At 42.7% G+C, this 15,082-nt stretch overlaps 1 protein-coding gene across 4 annotated transcripts in view; it reads left to right on the top strand.

The window, feature by feature from the left end:
* The window catches only part of LOC104049619 (core histone macro-H2A.1), a 47,238-nt gene extending 32,537 nt beyond the window's left edge, over positions 1–14,701 (top strand). For 2 of the 4 annotated variants that reach the window (XM_064458345.1, XM_064458344.1), the window contains exons 6-9: positions 2,017–2,107; positions 6,027–6,116; positions 9,294–9,468; positions 13,951–14,701. In XM_064458345.1, the coding sequence (XP_064314415.1) occupies positions 2,017–2,107; positions 6,027–6,116; positions 9,294–9,468; positions 13,951–14,116 (522 nt within the window). In that variant the 3' untranslated portion in view covers positions 14,117–14,701. Of the gene's footprint in view, positions 1–421; positions 522–2,016; positions 2,108–6,026; positions 6,117–9,293; positions 9,469–13,950 lie in introns of all 4 variants that reach the window. The other 2 variants (XM_064458343.1, XM_064458342.1) reach the window with 1 other exon arrangement.
* Positions 14,702–15,082: the final 381 nt, after the last annotated feature.

Genomic DNA, 15,082 nt, shown 5'->3' with positions numbered 1-15,082 from the left:
CTCTGGCTTGCTGGCTTAAAGAAGGAGGAGCAGCATCTTTTATCCAGTTTCGGGGCTGACCGGCCATGGCACACTCCTGTAATCGATGCTTAAGAAATGGTTAGGGTGTCCTTCACCTATGCTTCGAGGAGAAACAAATGCCCTCTTACAATACCAAAATAAGAATCCCAAATAGTGGTCAGCATAAAGCCAAAATAGAGCTTGTTAGTAGGTACATTCGTGCCCTTCCAGTGTGAACAATGTTTGAGTCTTGTGTTTGAATTTTTTTTTATAATAACCCCCCTTTATGACCTGCCTTTTATTTTGCATATTTGTTTGCAGTGATGCTATCTCCATCTGTGTTGCAAAGCTCACTTTTCTGCAGCTTCTCTGTGATTTCCCAGCTGTCCTGTTATTTCCCACCTCATGCTTTTCTTTTCAGCTGAACCTTATTCACAGTGAAATCAGTAATTTAGCCGGCTTCGAGGTGGAGGCCATTATCAATCCTACCAATGCTGACATTGACCTTAAAGATGACCTAGGTAAATGGGGCATGGGTTGACACAACTAACGGTCACATGGAAATTATGGAACCCAGAATTTACTCTCTAGGGCTTCATCCATTTAATAAGAGCAGAAATTCAAATCTCGCAGGTTCTGTTTTGTTGAAGAACTACATTCAAAAGACATTTTCACCAAATCTGAATACTTGCAGCTATTGCTAGTCTTCACATTGATTTCAGTTAAAACAAATCATTTAAATTCTTTTCCATAATGATCATATGTGACTGTTAGCTATTTTGGGGGGTTTCTTATTTGGATACTTTGAGGACTAAAATACTTTTTTGTCAGGTTGTTTTCAAAATAAGCAGTTTCTCCATTCTAACTGCAATCTCGTGTTTTTTCTGATACTCAGAGTAGGCATTAAATTTTGAAAGAGAGGCGATTAAATAATTAGCTATCCCCCAGTCTTTCCTACCTTGATTTCACGTTTAATTCAGTCAAATAATTGGTTTCCATTATGCTTCAATTACTCCCTGTCACTTTCACATTCAGCTGAAAACAAATACTGATATTGTACCAACAATGAATGTGTAGGTACTATCACGGATGATGCATCGCTTTTAAAGCTTCTGTCTTGTTCCAGATCAGAGGGGAAAAAATTGTACAAAAAAATCCTTCAGCAGAAGTCTGTTCTTCAGCATCAGTAAAAGAAAAATTAATTTTATGCATTCTGTACTGCATTCCCTTCTTATTTGAGTACACCTGCTGCTGTCTTTTTGATAAACTTCCTTAATGGAATACAGCCCATAATTCTTCTGCTACTGCATTTCCCGTGGGAATGTACACAAGTAATTTAACCAGAAAAAGATTTAAGAAGGCTAATTTTTAAATCAGCCTTTCTCAGAACTATGTATATTTTTACAAGTGTCTCAGCCATTCCAACACAGAAAATATGCCTTATCTTTAAAATACAAGAACGATGATTTATATTTTTAAAGCAAAATCAGTACAACCCTGTCTGCAAAGACACGGTTTCCTCCCTATGAAGGAGGCTGTCATTTTTAGAAACCGAATGATGCATCGCTATACCTATGAAGATTAGTGCCTGTCAGCTTATTGATGCTGACAAAATGGAGAAACTAATTATTTTGTTTGGCTTGATGATCCTGAATTTCTTTTTTTAAACAGATTCCATATTTTAGTGTCATGCTCTGTGGGGAACTGGTTGTTCTAGGTTTCTGCAAAGTGAAATGGGGTGTTAGCTGGTTTTAAAACTTTGGAAATGATCTCATGTGATTGCTCTGACTTGTCATTTTAACATTTATTTGATCATGTCATATTCAATATTCCTCCTCCTGTTCCCTACACCCCTTTCTCTACACACACCTGCACACACAACTCAGCATACTCCTTTGGCGCAAGGTTTGGAGATGTAAAGGTAGGAAAATATGGACGTTGGTACATGTGTAAATGTAGAGCCTGTGCTGGGTCTCTGTCCAACGTGGTTGATATACATCTGTTTACCTGTTGTAGTTGCAAGTTGTACAGGCTGACATTGCCACGATCGACAGTGATGCTGTCGTTCACCCGACAAACTCTGACTTCTACACCGGTGGTGAAGTAGGTAATGGAAAGTTCAGTGCTGCGGAGTTTGTATGTGTGTGCATGGTCAATCAGCAGCCACAAGCTTGTTGTAGCTATGCAGATTTGCATTCATTTCTCACTTCCAGCAGTCCTGACTGATAACGAAAAGAAATGAATAATTGCAAACTCAGTAGGCATTTTTGATTTTTATCGCCAAATCAGACTTTCAGAAGTAACAATGGAATGCACCACCAAAATTTGAAGTGCAGGAACAGGACGTTCAATGCAGGCATGAGACCACGGAGAACGAATTGCCGCATTGTTTGTTTGACATGTTAAATGCCTGTTTTGAATATAGCTTGAGCCTTGATCTTTAGATTTCTAACCAGGTCCAGTACACCCTCTCCATGCCAAGTTTCAGATGTTCACATCTGACATGCTGGGTCTAGCCCATCTGTGTTTTCCAAACTCTAAAGATTGGTTAGTTTTTTCCTATTTTACCTTACGGGCCGATTACCGTCACAGCCCAGCTCAACGGTCCTCATGCCCACAAGCACACGGCTAGTGACGCCCCGTATGTTTTCCAGGCGATCGGTCATCTAAGCTACACCGTTGAGAGAAGGCATGATAGAAAACAGGACAGACATCTTAATTCAGTGTCTTAAGTGTCCCCCGAGTAACTCTTATCTCAGTAACACCCCTCTCTGCGCACAGTATTTTGAAGGATTTTGTGAAAGGGTAGCAGTGCTTTAACTGAACTGCCGTGGTAATTTGAGAAGGCAAATCAGAATTTGGGCTGAACACAGAAGTTGCTGGTAGGGGTGGTGACCCACCACGCTTAAAAGTCTCGTGATGCCAACCTCTGTTCTGCATCTCGCCTTAACCTCATCGTCGCTATGCGAGTGGTCTCCCTCCGTGCCCGAGGCCGTGTTTCGGTACTGGCTCGGAGGGACACGCGTCCCGCTGCAGAGCTGGCGTGACCTACAACACCTGCTTTTTCGGAAGGGGCTACTTGCTCAGTAACACACAGGCAAGTGTAGCTCTGTATAGCCTGTTGGAGCAGGAACAGCTGCGACTTGGCTGGCTAAACATTATGCAGAGACATTAAAACAAAAGCGTCATAAGACCCTGTATCTGAAGAATATGCTTCTAAAGTCTGTCAGACTCATTTAGCTAATGTGCTTGTCTCCTACCCTTTGACAAAGAAATGCTTTGCTACCCTACAAAGGAAATTGTGTCTCGAAGCTGCACTGCTCATTCCTTAGTGTAGGTTCCTGTTGCCTCTGACTGCTGTAAGAAAGAATAGAAGTGCACAAATGCTTAGCTTCCGATGATTAACTTTTACCCATCTAAATTTTTGGTTTTATTTATTTTTGTTGTTTTTGTTTTTTTTCCCTAACAATTTAAATGTACTGGGGGCTTACCCGGAGAATTTTAGAGCCTAAATTTCTGCTAACGCTGTTTTCAACACTGATACCAATGCCTGCTTGGAAAGCATGAGATAATGATCTTATTCTCATGGGAGTGACACATATTTATGCCTGTGAGCAAATAAGCTACTAACCTTGGAGCTGTGAAGCAAGACTTCCATCAAGAAACTTGCTAACGTAGTGGAAAATGGTTAAATACAGTATGTCCTTTCCCAGATGAAGCTAATATACAACATAGTTCTGAAATATAATTTCAATCTAAACCCTCACTATTAATCAGAAGAACATAATTGAGGGGTAAATGCAGAAAACCTCACTGATTCGTACCGAATACTACTTTTGCTCTTCTTTGTACCAGATCTGCAAGAGGAGAGCTCAGTGAAATAAACCGACGGGGTTGTTCTTCGCTCTTAATTATAAATTAATTCCCAGTAGAACGGAAAAAGCTGATCCTTCTGGATTGAATTAAACCAAACTAGGCTAAATTCCATTAAATCTACAACAGCTTTGCAATGGCAAAGAAATGACCTACTTAATAGATCTTTTCTGTTCCTGGGTTCTGCACAAGGCTTAATTATGTTTTCCCTTGAAACAAGAGAAATTAAGGATTATGAATGTCATGGGTTTTAGGACTGATCCGAGTACATGACTCGAGGCAAATAAAAGTTGAATACATACAAATATAAATAGGAATGATATGGCAATACATACAACAAGAATATAACTAGGATGGAAGACTCTTTCTTTCCCTCCCCATCCCTTCTCTGTCAGGATGATTTCGTAAGAGCGTGGTGCCAGCCACGACTGCTAGGCTGCTTCGGCAACGGGCACGGTGTGTCCCGCTGTCTGGCACGTCACTGCCTTCGGAGGGCGGCGCGTTCCAAGCACCTCGGTGCTGGGGCAGGTCTCCTTTCCTGGCACGCTCCCCTAAAACACCTCGCTGCTACCAGTAAAGCCGTTACGGTCTTTTCTAAGAGATTTGTGAGATGGTGCCTTCCACTCAGTTGCACAGGGACAGGTAACTTTGAGTTTCAGAAAATTCTTAGTGAGGAGTTTGTCGGCATAAACTTAGACCGAAGTGTTTACATAAAAAAGCTTAAATAAGCACAAAGAGCAAATTACGCTCTGACCTACGCAGTCTGACCTTGCAATCTGGCTTTTGGCAAGCGCCCATTGTGAATTGGTTATGAAAAAGGCAAAAGAAAAGGCATATATTTTTTAATTGTCCTCAGCTTTTGTACCCCAAAAGCAATAAACTGCCAATAGCAAAATAGAGGCGGGGTCACAGAGTCAGTTTTAGAATGAACAATCAAATGCATTGTTTTCAACTTCTAATCTTCATTTTGGAAGATATTTAGCAATGGTGTCAAAACAAAAGCATCTTGTAGCCCTCTTAGTCCTTAGAGCTCTGGCCCTGTTTAGTAAACTGAGTCTTGGAGGAGGGGCTCTGCTTCCTTGAGCATACAGTATGTGCACTTCCATCAGAAAATGCGTTTTTTCTTTCTTCATCGGTGAAAGTAAGGGGTTTCACCAAATAAATGTCTAGATCATTAGAGATCCTAGTTCTGAATTTTTGGAAATCAGTTTTCAAAGTAATATCTCAAATCAGAGCTTTTATGATATCACTGCTTTTTACTTATCTACCTTTATAATTAAAATGCACAGTGAGAAATTATGTGGGATGCTTATGTAGTTAGGAAAATGCTTTCTTGGGCTGTTTTTTTTTTAATATATATATTAATATTTAAAACTAGAGCTGCAAAATAAGATCTAAACCATTTAGTGATGGACTGCCTTTGTAAACAGCATACCTTTTGGTTGCCCTGAAACACCGCACAGCTCTTCTCCTCCCAGAATGACTTTGTCCAGCTCCTTAGCTGTAGTTAGAGAAGTTCATTGGAGGAATATGTTCCTTAGAGATTCTCCTTATTTCTGAGGCTCTTCCTCTTGGTTAAAGGTGGCTCAACAAGCTGGGCAGTTACCAAGTAAAGCAGCCCGCTGCACTCACGAGACTGTTTCATTCCTGGTGCCACCTGTTGGGGTCAGGGACCAAGATCAGGTGAGTTTCAAATTCTTATTGTGGCAAATGGCTCTTTAAAACAATTTGTAAGAGAGAGGGGAAATGAATCTTAGGGGAAGGAATTGTGGACCTTCAACCGCTCTCGAGCTAGCGCATTCTTCTGGAACATTTCACACTAACGGATGCTCATGATAAGGAAGGAGGTAGGGATGTCATGTCAGATGCTTTGACTTTAAAATCGGAGTCTGAGAATGTTAGCAAGGGATACCGATGTGAGCTTTTTGGGTTGTTAGGGTTGTCTTTTTTGGTTTTTTCTTTTTGTTGTTGTTGTTGTTGTTTTTAATGACTAGCTAATTCTGAAGTCCCAAAAGGTTTAGATCTTACTTTGCAGTCCCCAAAAAATGTTTGGGCAGAAAACTCTAGAACGATGTAATAAAAAATAATGATGAGTCACATGTCTGCTGTGGAAACCTGGCATCAGAGGAGTAAAATAACAATTCTCTGTTCAGGGAGCACTTTGGAAAAGAAAGGCGGCAAGGAGTTTGTGGAAGCTGTCATTGAGCTTCGCAAAAAGAACGGGCCGTTGGACATAGCTGGAGGTGAGGTTCTGCGCTTCGGAAACCTGCAAACAAAGCACTGCGGGCACCGGCTGCGGCCTTCGTTGCAGTTGGCCGGCCGAGCTCCTTCGAGCACAACGCTTGGGTTCATGCTGTCTGCAGACGGCTTTTATGGGTTATGTGATATTTATATTCTCCAAAGATGAAATACGCACGTTCCATCTTAAGTAACCTTTACCAAAGCATCTGGGAAACGGTGTAGCGATGTAATATTGCAAGCAAAATCGGTCTGTTTGCAGGTACGCGCATACACGACGAACGTTGATTATTAAGGGCACGGTTCAGAAAAGCAATTAACTGGATGCCTATTTTTCAGAGTAGTTGAGTCCAGCTCTGTTAAACATCTGCTTTGCTGAAGTGCCGCTGACTTTCACTGAACTTAAGCACATGCTTAAAGTTAAGCATCTGCTTGGGGACTTTGTTTAATCAGTGCCAAAATCTTCACTATAAAAGCTTACGACTTTTTGATGCCTAGTTATCAAAATTTATGTAATATCTGAGAAAAATCTACTATATGAGTAATAAAGTTTGGTAATGACGATATATAATTTTACACCATCTGTGAAATTGCTGATACATGTTGTTCATATAGAAGGCTGATTCTGCCATCTGTGTTTATCCTATAAAAATAAATACAGTGTGCGCAGTTTTGTAAACGAATTCTGACTGAAGCTGAAGGGGAGATGTAAGACTTCAGCTCTGACAGGAAAAATTACAACTGTTTACTTCTGGTGCTTAATAGGGTGGGTTTTTTTATCCTCTTGCTTTTTAAAATTTTTAATAAGTTTTTCTTGGAATTCTTGTTCTGCAAAAATATGTACAATCAATTTCTCACTTTTTTTTTTCCTCTCTGCTTATTTCCGTGCTGTATTCTTTATCAGCCCAGACCACACTGCTTACAGCTAGATTGCAAGTTGGAGAGAAAAGGTGTTTTTCTCAGCCATGGGTGCATCCCTCAGATTTGAGGGCTGCTTGGCAGCCTTTACCCCGTGGGGAGCTCTGCGCTACACTGGCAGAAACTGGCTGCTAGGGACTTGTTGGAGGACTCTAGCGAAGAATTGGTACACATCAATTTCTCAATCATATCAAAATCCGGCTTTCAGATTTCTCAGTTGTGCGGGTATCCCTTTAACCTACCAGTAGCCAGGATCCTTGCCTGGAATATAACAGTAACTAGCACTGTCCCTGGGTCTGTCTTTTTCTACAGCAAAAGCATAACTTCCCCTTTCCGAGCATTTGCGTTTGAAGTAAGGGACAGCCACTCTTGGTAATTAACAGTTGTCCTCAACAGAATTTTAATGAGTTAATTAATGACTACCCTAGAAAACACTCATTGAGAAGTATTAAAGTTGGTGATGGGTATCAATACAGTATTTTATTCTTTCAGGATGAAGATATTATCCACATTTCACATCTGACTAGAGATATGTCAGCTGCTTTTAATAGATTTTTGTTGGATTTATGATGTATTCTGAATCTGCCAACATTTGAGTTGCACATTATGACAAATTAGCATTGCCTAACACTGAGGTTATTCCACATGTTGGGAACCTACAAACCCAGAAGAACATAAATGCTTGTGCTTCCATTGTCCTTCAAAGCGTACTCTTCTGGTCAGCCTCCAGTCAGAATGCCCTGTGACAAAGTCCATTTTCTCTTTCCTGCAGCAGCTACAGGATAGTATCCATATGTGATGATTCTGCTCCAAGAGTTATTTCTACTATACTTAAATAACAAAATACCTCATAAATATTGCAGAATGGGGTAGAGGATTTCTGGCCTCTAAGCACCTTTACAAACCCAATTCTTTAATTATTTTTTTTAAATTACTGGATTTTTATTATTGTTTTTGATGAGATAAGCTGCCATTTTATACCTACACTTTTGTGGCTGCGTATGGTTATACCCCAGAGCGCGCGTGTTAGGGGGCTGACTCTATGAAGCTTCAGTGTATGCTCTCATGAGATTTTGACTAGTTGTTCTTCTTCCCTCAGCTTGTGGTTAGGGTGGGTTTCTTCCCTCTTTTTTTTTTTTAAAAAAAAAAAAACAAAAAAACACCCAAACCAAAGTTACAAGTTTTTAATTGCAACCACAGACCTGTGGGTTCAGAAATGGCAGGGATCCTCTTACCCGTTTTCTGGCAGGCAGAGCACAGTCTCTTGTTGCTCTGTGATGGGAAGTGGTGAACCCAGAATTCTCCTGCTGAGAGAAGGCCTCTTCCCTGGAGAATCCTTGGCTGCCAGTAGTTTGTAGGCAGGCCACATCCTCTCAGGCTCCCCACGGCCGTGGTAGTATCGTGGCCATAACATACATTTAACATGGTAAAAATGCTTCTCTGTTTCTTTGTACGTACAAGGCCTTGCCTGTGGGTATATAAACGGTGTGAATCAAACATTGTAAATCTATAGATGCATCCTGGCCGCCAAGAATGGGTGAAAGTGATAAAGTCAACCTGGCGTTGTTTAAGTGGTACTGGATGACCCCCACACAAAAGAGCTCGAATGAGGCCAGTCTTGAAATTGCACAAAACGTCACCTTCGCAGTTACTCAGAAACAAAGCTGGAAATACAGCAAAAATCTTAATTCACCTCTTTTCTAGCCTTCCTTACCCGTTTGCAGAGCACTAACAGCTCTGAACTGATCCAGTCTGGGCTGCGGCATGATCAGAAGGTAGCTAAACAAACTGTGTATTTAGCAGGAGTAGCTGACATAACTCCAGAGTCGTAACTCCACAAGACTGTCTAGCATCCTGCTACTTACTGTAGCTCTGCGATAAACTGAACCAGGGCGAGAGCATCCCTTGAACGGGTTTGCATTCGAACAGATCACTTGCCTTTCTCCTTACGCATTACGCAAGTTTGCACAGTCCCCAGTATAAATGTGTTTCCTTTGATGTCAGCCGTGAATTCTTACTCTCTCTGAAATAAGCTCTATTATAGCTGTGATTTATAAATTACCACAGCAAAGTGCAGCTGGAAATGGAAAATACAAAGTCTCTGTAATCATGTTGTTATATTTTAAGGCTGTGTGATTTGTAATCTAAACCATTCACGGGGGCTAAAGGAATGTCTGTCAATTGTTTACTATTTTAATCACATGTGCACTTTTTTAATCCTAAGGAAAGGAAAGCAATTATGTTTCACTTTCGGTTCTTGCTAGCTGTTGTCAGCGCTGGCCATGGATTGCCCGCGAAATTTGTGATCCACTGTAATAGCCCAGGTTGGGGCTCAGACAAATGCGAGGAGCTGCTGGAAAAGACAGTGAAGAACTGCTTGGCTCTGGCCGATGAAAAGAAGCTGAAATCCATTGCGTTCCCTTCAATTGGCAGTGGCAGGTAAGGCGCTCAGACAAACCCAATGCCAAACAAGTCATGTTTTCCAAGTGCTGTCTCATATGTTCGGGTCCCTGCTCATGTACCAAACCCATCGCTACAATGCTGACTTTATTCTGGTTCGTTTAGATCAGTTCCCTGAATGAAATGTTTCTTCTAGGTTTGTTCAAGCTGGGCATGGAGCCTGCAGTATTCTCCTGAACATAGTTCAACTTTGGCAGGTCTAGTAGTGATCCCTGCAGGATCTTAAAGTGTGCAAATAGTTAAAGAGCATAAACCAAACTTTTTAAGAGGATATTAAAAGACGTTTTCAGACTATCAACTTGTTCATATAAATTGGGGATGTGGAGGAGAACAGGAAGAAGAGGGATACCTAGTTTTAGTTCATAATTAAATTTACTGAATACATGTCTTAGAATGGCCAGAGGACATGGCTTAGCGTTCGTTTAAGTAGCAAACCTGAAGTGGAATTCTCGGGATTTGCAGAGTCACTTAAAGCTTTCACCCAAAATCGTAAGCTGAATTCCATGCAGTTTACATCATGGGACTCTTTCAGAAAAAAAAATTAAAAAATAAAAAGGCCTTAAAAGCCTTTGCCAAGGTTTTTGAAAGCCAAAGTCTAAAGTTAAGGTCCTTTGGCTTTGTACAGATGCTCAGCGCCTTTGAATGCTGGATCACATTTTTAAAGAGTCTAAATACGGACTACGCTTTTAATCTGAGGCTCTTGGGTTTGGGGTGGGGAGAGAGGTTTGGAACACTTGGCCCTAACGATGGCTCAGCATGAAGACCAAGGGCCAAACCTAGGCTGAATTACACAGTTGTGTATTTAACCCTGAGCAGCTGCCCCTTTTGAATTTGTCATGAAAGAAGTTGGCCGATGCACAGCAAGAATATTCTTCCCATTGTGCCGTGTTGCAACACTGGATTAATTCCTGTGTATCCTGTGGGTTAGGGCAGGAAACGCTATTTGAGCTTTTGGGTGAATGACAATAAAGAAATAGAAGTTCCACTAGGATAATAAATTTAAGCGACTTGCATCAGACAAAGCTCCAAATAAGGTTAAATTTGCATGGGTGTCATTTTAAGGAGGTAACATGAACAAACCTTGTGGAACGGTAGAGAAATACAGCGGAGGGTTCACGCTAACCTGTTGATTTGGCTGCCAGGTTCACAGGCTAGTCAGGGCAAAGAGAAGGTCTGAATTGCTCTTTAGGAGAAGCCGTGTCCCTCCATGGGCTGTAGCGTGTCTGTGGAATCGGTCACGTAGGTGCCTAAAGCGAGGCTACGTAAAGTGTCCTCCGCAGCGCCCTTTCTCTTCTGGGTAGCTCCCAGCGAAGAACCGTTCCCAGCCCTTGTCATGAAGCAGATGATTGGTGTTGGAAGGTGGTGAAACCCTGAATAATCATGAGATTCACATTCTGTTATGAGATCTGGTTACTGAGAGGCAAGGCCTGTGGCTAAGTTCTCAGCTTGGCACATGCACGTCATCCTGACTCGAGCCAGCTGAAGTGGTGCTTTTAAAAGATGGAGAGGAATCAAGAGGCCTTGAGAATTATATGAGGTTGTGTATTTTCTCTTTTTTTCTCTTAATTAGAGGTATTCAAGCATAAATTAGTTTTGGAGAGAACAGAATATATTCTGACAATGCTCTTTACTTGTTTTTATGAAGTCAGAAGCGTTAAAAAAAAAATAAAAGTAAAGCTTTTAAAGACAACAAATGCCAAAGACACCACATGTCCGCAGCTATTCTAGTACAGACATCTGTCAAGCAGACATCACCCAATAAACCCACATAAACAGTTTCATTCTCTTTTATAGTTGAGGAATGGGATTACATGAGGGCAGTTCAAATAAATCACGGGGGGAAATAAAATAGCATGCTTGTAGCACTCAGCGGGCCAGATGCTCAGCCTGAGCCAACTTGTGGAGAGCACAAGCTGGGTGCCGTACAGAGGTAGCCTGGAGTTCAGTCTGGTAGGGCCAGGAGGAGAACAGGGAAAGGAGAGTTAGGGATTGAACGTACAATCATCCTCGGAGCAGGGATTTCATTCTGAGGCTCTGACTTTGATCTGAATTGACATGAGCGTGGCTGAAGTCTCAAACTGCCTTTTCACAAGAATTTAACTCAGACCAGCAGATTGAGGCAAGAGGCTTCTGTTTCCTGCAGCCCACCCGTGGCCGTTGGGTCAGCACCTTTCTTCTGATTTTTTCTACTCTCTCTCTTTTGGGAGAGTGGTCCTAAACAATTTACTTTAATCGGCTTCCCTTTGTGCATGCTTCCCTTTGACCGGGCTGCTCTTGTTTCGTTTGCCCGGTCGTGGCCACCTTGCTGGAGCACTGCTGAAGTGGAAGCTGTGCTCAGAGGCCCCTGTGAGCGCTTCAGAAGCGGTGTATACCCTGATTTTGATGCTGGCCTGCATGACAATTCCTGCTCAGGAGCAAAATTACTCAAAGATCTGTTCAATATATGCCAGATGCAGCATTCCTCAGTAACTAGCAAGTGATCAGATGTGGAGGCATGCTGAGTCTGTGTCTTTTTCTCTATGTCAGCTGACAGTGGGAAGTAGCTCCCATGTCAAAACTGTGCTTTCAGTTGATTAACTTGTCACGCAGCTGATTCTCCCCGATCAGCTCATTTGGCTTTGGAAGAACACAAGGTTTTTTCACAATGCTTTTTGCCTTTTTTTTTTTTTTTCCTTCTTCACTAAAAGAAAAAATTGGGCATTTTCAGAAAAGAAAAAAACCAGCATGAGCTATTTCATGTCACCATTTTTGAAATATCACAGGCATTATCTTCAGGCAGCACGTATAACAGCACGTTAAAGGCAGCACTGCCACAGAATTGCTCTCGGAGTATATTTTCTGGTAAGGTAGTGTGCAGTGAGCGGGCCACGGCACAGGCGGTTGCCTTCCTCATTTTGCATCTTGCAGCATGTAATGAGAGGGAGAGTACCACGGCGTTTTATTGCCAGAGTTCGGTGCTTCAGTGAGCGAATGCTAAGGGATGTTGCGCCTGTCAGCGCCAGAGGTGAATTTAGCCCAGCTCCTTCAGATTGCTGAGAAAACTCCTGAGGAACTCGGCCATCTCCATAATCTGTGAATTATTAGTGGTATCAGTAGTTCACACTTCATAACAGGGAGTATCGACCACTGTGTATCTGTAAGTGCACGTCAGGTGACGAGGTGACGTTCAACGGGCTCCTGCAAGTTCTGTTGGGGCCCTGCTCGTAGCAGAGCGATCACGTCCCGTCACTTCTGGCCGATGACTGCGATGCGCTTCCCTGCGGCTCGGGGAGCGCTCAGACTTCGGCTGGGGTGAAACCACAGCCTGGGTGGGTAGCCGTGCCCCAGGGCAAACGCCGCAGCGAGGCTTAGGCCACACTTGGAGTAGTTACCGGGTGTAATTTCAGGAGTTTGCCATGAGCTGTAAGACTCGCAGTTCAGGCTATGGCTTTGTTCAGACCGTTCTACTTGTGCTTGACCTGTTTTAAGATCAGATGAAACTTTTAGATAAGGGCTGCTAGATAAAAATGTGAAAAACGTGTAAGAAGGGTTCCCAGATTAGGCACTGGGCTTTGAAATTCAGCCATGCACGGTTTCATCAGCTGAGAAGGTGGCAAGGTTTGTTCTGTTTGTCTGTGGCTTCTCCAGAAGGAGGAGGCAGGAGCCCCCGCTTTAGGCTTTGCTAGAGGAGTAGGAAGGCCTCTGGTTCTTAGGTCTCTCTGGTTGATACCAAGCAGATCTCTGTCTTTCAAGATATTTTTCTTAGGGCTGTACTTACATTGAATCAGCCTGTAATTAAAAAGGATAGAAGCAGTGTTGGAAGTGCTGCTGAGCTTGGCTTAGAAGAGTCATCAAGTCCCTTAAGTCTGTGCTCAGCCCTGACGCAGCTACTTTGGCTTCCCAAGCCCAGTAAAGTTAGACTGACCCCGTCTGGACAAGGCTCGCCGTGACCCAGGAGCGCAGGCTCGCTCACCCCCGCTCAGCCTGCTTCCCTTTTTCTGCCACGTTTGACGGGGTCAGGGCGTTGCCAGTGCTGTTTGTCACCACCAAACCGCCTGGATCAAGTTCTCTCGCCCTTTTTACTTTTCTTTAACGGCTGGTTTGCTTTCAGGACGGGTTTGACGCTGCAACTCTTGACATATACGCTGCTTTCCTGACTGCTTCAGGCTGCCGGGCCGTGGGTTTACTTGTCTGTTAGATGAGAATAATTGACCCGTCAGTTATCGTACGGTTCAACCCACGAATGCGTGTGGACTCTGTATTCATATTTTGGGAATGCTTTTCTTCTCTTCGAACATTTAAAGTCTTGCCTAAACAAACGAGTTTGTAGCTTCTACTTCACACTGTAAACACTGGCGTTGTAGCTTTATTTACGGCGCTGCGGTAGCAAAAAGACTGAGCCTTCCCTGCGAGGTTTTACCATCGCAAGCTTGTTCAGCGGGTCTTGATTTGCTTGCTTTGTTTTTCTGTCTCTCCTCCTAGAAACGGCTTCCCAAAGCAAACGGCTGCCCAGCTGATCCTGAAAGCCATCTCCAGCTATTTTGTGTCAACAATGTCCTCTTCAATCAAGACGGTGTACTTCGTGCTCTTCGACAGTGAGAGTATAGGGATCTACGTGCAGGAAATGGCCAAACTAGATGCCAACTAAGCCTAGAAAGCTACAGTACCAGCCCCCTCTTCTGCCCATCGTCCTCCCCGAATCCTTAACTCGTCGTGAAGCAGAGCATCCCTTATTTTAAATTTTGCTCATCTAGGGGAATAAAGGTGGGGGTTTTGTTGTTCTTTTGTTTCGTTTGGGGGGTGGGGGGGTGGGTTTGTTCGTTTTGTTTTTACTTTCTCAAATGTTTTATGTTGGCACTGATAGTTGGCATTACTGCTGTTAATGCACTGTATACCAGGCATCGTCTGAACTTAGTGTAATCTAGGAGATTTTATAGTTTTATTTTAATGAAGTATGGATTGAAGCAGAAAGCCGTTAGGAGTATGTAGTCTTTTACTTGTGAAAGAAACAGGCCGACCCTATTTTGTAACTGTGTTGTGGTGCTTTATCAATACATCGAGTGGCGTTCCTTTCATTTTTTAAAAGAACAGATGCTATAAACCTAATTTGTGTTCGTTTATTGTCTTAATGATAAATCCGGAAGAAAAAAAAAATACAGAAACCCTGCTGTCCTTAATTATATTTACAATTTTGAAATTGTGTGAATTGATTTAGTAAAATGTTTGAACTGTTGCTCTTAGTGTACTTGAATTAATTTTTCCCATAAGCCTTCATTTTCTGACCTCCAACAAGTTGGCCTGGCGAGGGATGATAAAACGCCAGACCCGGGCCGGTGGCCTGGAAAGGCGTGTGGGGACGCTGGGCCTCCCGCCCGCGCCCGGGGACGCCCGCCAGCGGATCCTTTTGCAGCGAGCATCCAGGCTTTCCAGTTGGTGCTTCACATCTTCCTGTTCAGAATGGGACTTAATTGGCTGTTTATTTTGGGAGGTTGAAGCCCTTTAGATCAAGCAAGGCCTAGGATTTTTTTGAACTAGTTCCAGTCATTTAATATTGCCCTGTTTGAAGCCATTTTCTGTTTTTTCCAAATATTTATGAGCCCGGTTTGTATTGGTT

This window comes from Phalacrocorax carbo, chromosome 8 (genome assembly GCF_963921805.1).
Source record: "Phalacrocorax carbo chromosome 8, bPhaCar2.1, whole genome shotgun sequence".
Taxonomy (NCBI): Eukaryota; Metazoa; Chordata; class Aves; order Suliformes; family Phalacrocoracidae; genus Phalacrocorax; species Phalacrocorax carbo.
This window is presented reverse-complemented; position numbering and strand designations above follow the sequence as displayed.